Source organism: Arachis hypogaea, chromosome 7 (genome assembly GCF_003086295.3).
Source record: "Arachis hypogaea cultivar Tifrunner chromosome 7, arahy.Tifrunner.gnm2.J5K5, whole genome shotgun sequence".
NCBI lineage: Eukaryota > Viridiplantae > Streptophyta > Magnoliopsida > Fabales > Fabaceae > Arachis > Arachis hypogaea.
This window is the reverse complement of record NC_092042.1, coordinates 22,224,246-22,228,686: the sequence shown is the minus strand read 5'-3', so window position 1 is coordinate 22,228,686 and position 4,441 is coordinate 22,224,246. Positions and strand designations below refer to the sequence as shown.

At 34.9% G+C, this 4,441-nt stretch overlaps 1 protein-coding gene across 2 annotated transcripts; it reads right to left on the bottom strand.

Annotated features, from left to right (window-relative positions):
• Nucleotides 1-485: 485 nt before the first annotated feature.
• LOC112702786 (exocyst complex component EXO70B1-like) lies at nucleotides 486-2,776 on the bottom strand. Of its 2 annotated transcripts, none has more exons than XM_025753965.3 (2): nucleotides 2,573-2,776; nucleotides 486-2,406 (listed from the first exon to the last, which is right to left on the bottom strand). In XM_025753965.3, the coding sequence occupies exon 2, from the start codon at nucleotides 2,345-2,347 to the stop codon at nucleotides 716-718; it is 1,632 nt and encodes a 543-aa protein (XP_025609750.1). In that variant the 5' UTR covers nucleotides 2,348-2,406; nucleotides 2,573-2,776; the 3' UTR covers nucleotides 486-715. The 2 variants fall into 2 exon arrangements, with proteins under 2 accessions (XP_025609750.1, XP_072055386.1); XM_072199285.1 differs by having other exon boundaries at nucleotides 486-2,419; nucleotides 2,573-2,737.
• Between the last annotated feature and the right edge of the window lie 1,665 nt (nucleotides 2,777-4,441).

Below are 4,441 nucleotides of genomic sequence, written 5' to 3'. Positions count from 1 at the left end.
CGGTCCAAAAAACGAACCAAACCGGTTCATAATCCGATTCACCAATTTTTAGTCGAATTGGCCGGTCCGGTTCGGTTTCTACTACTATGGTAATAATATACAAGTAATACTAATCAGAGATATATTCTCATTCTCTTCATAATCATATACTCTTATGCAAGCCATTTGCTTTTGCTTCTCAGTGCAGCATTTTTAGGGAAGACACTGTAAATTGAGCACATGCCTTTCGGATTATCGCGATCCTTTTCCCTTTCTCTGGTATGGTTTTTTCAAACTGCCCACTGAACCATGTTCTTGTGATATGTCAGGATTTTTTTATTATTTTTTCAAAAGCAAGGAAGCAGTGTCTCAATGGGAATATGATTTAAGTGAACGATATAAATTATATGCAGTATGCCCCTTATCAATTGTCTATGATTATTAGTTATTAACTTATTATCACCTAATTTGTGAATTTATATAATCATAACTATCAGGGACATCACTTCTCTTACTGCTATGCCAAAGATCATATCATATATATACCTCTTCAACTAAATTGGATCAACAGGGTTTAACAAACAGAGTGCCAAACAAAGAAGAAAGCCTTATTTGGCCCTAACCAATTTTCATTAACCCTAATTATACTAGTTACACAACCTCTTCAACTCTATTCTTTTGCTATAAGATTGTAACCATTTTCCACAATGCAGAAGCTTCTAACATGATACACAACTCAACTGCCTCCGCGAAACAAATCATTGAGTAGAGCATCAATGTCATACATTGAATACTCAATGTACCTATCAGCATCAGAACCAAGAACTTTCTGAAACTTACCAATGAAGGTTCCATAACTTGGCAACAAAATTTCCTCTATGGTCTCTCTTATTTCCTTTCTTAGCTCTTCATCAAGAACAAACCATGTAGACTGAACCCTGCATATTTCCTTAAACTGAACATTGAACAATTTGAGATTCTCTTTCATATATTCCACCTCATTTCGCTCGTCTCCGTCGCCCTGCTTCAAAAGCCCAAGAACCTCATCCCACGAGCTTTGGCGATAATCTTCGAGATTCTGTCTCGCCTTGGCATTATTCTCATCGATCGCGCCATTCGCCATCAGCAAAATAGTGCTCATTTTCGATTGACAATCAATTATCTTCTGTTGTATATACCTCTGACTATTCATCATGAAAATATAGCCCTCAGCAGGGTCAGTATATTTCTTAGATTCGATTTCCACATGGCTATTTAACATCTCTATTATCCTATTAAACTGAATAGAGAATGAAGAACAAGGAGCAGTTCCTTCTCCATCAGAAACCATTGGAATCTCTTCTAGAACTTTCTCAAGGCCGATGACAGTCCAAGCTTCACAGATTTCCCCCAAGCAGTTCATCACATCCCAAGAGATTATCGGATAAAGCCCTCCATAAAAACTCGCCATCTCATTCTCCTTGTAAATCCAATCCTCTAGCCTCTTAAGAATGTCCATAGTTGCTTTCCCCAACCTCTTTCTAGTGTTGATGACTTCATTTCTTATCAAATCGCCAAGTGGCTCAGGGCCGGGAAACAGCGACTCAATCTCCGGCATCAAGTCATGAAATGCTTTGAACACTCTAGAGATCCTGGAAAAATATTCAATTTTCTTGGAGCGAGCAAGTTCAACTGCATGTTTAACCGCGGAATCTAGTATGCTAATCAGCAACGGCCTACAAACCTCCATTAAAGCAAGATTCTTAGCTTCCGTGTAACGCAAGAAAGCGCGCTGGCAGAGTGTTCTTTCACTTGGAAGCAAGACCCTCACAATTACATTTGAAACTTTAGTCCATTCCCTAATCTCATGATTAAAAAAATTTGTCCCCTTCTTAGCATTTTCCTCAAATCCAAGCTGTGGCTGCAGAGTCTTCATATATGACAGGTAGCTTCCTAAGCACTTCGTGCGAAATTTGCTGTACTCGTTGCAACATTCTCTGTCGAAGCCTGCTTCGAGCATCATCATAACTGCTTCGTGGAGGTTATCAATCATATCTGGATGAATTGCGTTGATCACCGAGTTGGAGGCATCGATTGAGATATGTTCCTTGAAGTCCAAGTCATCGATTTCTTCGGATCGAAGGTATTGTCCGAAGTAGTTGTGAATCGCATCAATCACCGTGGAATTATTAGTCCTTATCACGTTTATATAAGCAGTGAGTTTTGGCATGATCAGAGCAATATCTGTTTTCGCTTCTTGCGATTCTGAATTGGCTTGTTGCGCGGCTTCTTCTGAATCCACTTGCATGTCTTCTTCTTGTTCTTGTGAATCTACATCCATTTGTGAACCTGAATTAACTTGCACAGCCTCTGGAGAATTCGAATCCATCTGCTATGAACAAATTCTTCGATTTTGCTCACAATTCTAAAGTGAACTGCTGCTTCAGACTGTGAATCAAATCTTGTTAAGAGAAAAGAAGGAATTATCTAAATCAACAAATTTCATATGCTTTGATTTTATCTTAAACTGAAATTCAAAATAAATGAAATGAAATTCCCCTTGAACAACATGATAGTAAGCATACAGTTAAACAAGAAAAGTTTGAATGAATACCACTTTCCAAAGAGTTAGTTGAAGGATGAAAGAGGAGTTAAGTGAGAACTGATTAGAGAGTTGCAGATGAAATTTCGAAGACTTTACTGTGTTGACTGTTGTTTAATTTCTATGATTATTCTTGTCACTTGCAATATGCTTTTTTCGGATTCCACACGAAATTACAAAGTAGACTTGGTGCGACTTTGTTTTTTCTTCTTTTTTTTGAGGTTGTTAAGAATTGGAATGACGACAAATTTTGGATGTGTAGTGTTGGAGAAATGACTTGGTCAATGCCCATATGCAGCCGGCAGGTAAAGAATAAAGACACTAGCATCAACACTGTAATTTTAGTGGTTTTCTTTTAAATAAAAAAATTTGTAAATTTTATAGAGAAAAAGATAAAAATTGACGGATGAAAATGTAGAAGCCATAATTTTTTGACATAGAGAATGTGACTATTGAAAAGAAAAATAAATGGACCATGTATGGATAGTTTGTTACCAAAATATGGATTTTAAGAAGAATTCAATATCAAAATGCTAAAATTGTCATATATGCTTTCAGGAAAAAAAGTACTCAGTTGTTAAAATTTGTTGGATCCAGAATTATGAAACAAAATAACACAATTAAAATTTTTAAATGAAATAAGAAGAAATTGAATTAAATAATTTAGACAATAATAAAAATAGTATGTTTAAATAATAAAAATTATAATTTTTTAAAATATATAAATAAGTTTATATATTATGAAATTTACATATTCGAAAAACTTTACTAATTTTCACTATGATTTCACTTACTAAATTTTATACAAAAGTTGTCATACAATACCAAATGTTTTAAAGATTTTTTTTAAAAAGTAGTGATAAAGAAAACAAACAAATTACAACTTGTTCGATTTTATCGAATTACATGACAAGTTGATAAATATATATAAACTTGAATCTCATCCTCTTATCAACTTTATCAAGTTGCTACTAATGATCAACTTCTTTTACGTATGATTTTGCGTCCGTCATTATCGGCAGATTTACGGTCGATTTTTTTGTTGATCATTATCGGTGAATTTACCATTAATTTTCGTAATGATTAGTATGACAGTTTTGTCGAGCTGTTAACATTATCGTCGAACTAGAAAAATTGTCGAAAAAATTTATGGCAACGGGTGGCTTGAATCCAAATTAAAATAGCGTGCCTATTACTGGTGGAATTATTATCGGATAAATCAGACAGAAATCAAGTGTTGAGTTAAAAAATTAACTGAATTAATTAGTGATGATAAATATTATTTTTTGGCAAAATAAATAATTAGTATTGAGTGTTAATAATTATATATTGCTAATTATTTATTAAATATTGCAGGCCAAAACTTAGTCTAGCAGCCCAAATTGGAATGAAAATAAAACATCAAGACTGGTGGGCTGGTTAATCAAGCGAAACTCAAAAGAAACAAAGTCAAAGAAATCAAACGGGTTGCCTAATGGATATCTGATCCAAACCCGAGTTTATTTCAAATCCCTCCATCTTGCTTCCAAAGCAACGTTCTTTTTCTCTGTCTCAATCAAATCACAGAACTCAGAAAAAATAAGAAAGAGAGCTTAGTCCCTAAGCTAGTCATGAAAGAAGAAGGAAAGAGAAGGTTAAGCAAAGAAGGGTAAGGTCTAATCAACCATTTTCAAACCACATCAAGAAAAGATCAGAAGCTAAAAGGTAACCCATTTCCTTATACATGCAACATATCTTCTTCTCCTCTTTCCAACTCTCTGCTCAGTCCGAAAACGGCATACAAGGAAAAGTTGATTTCTGCCCTAATCTGCTGTGTATCTACGGTCACAAGTAAATCTTGGGGGCTAAGTAGCTTCTCAATGGCTCAGATTTGGTTTACCA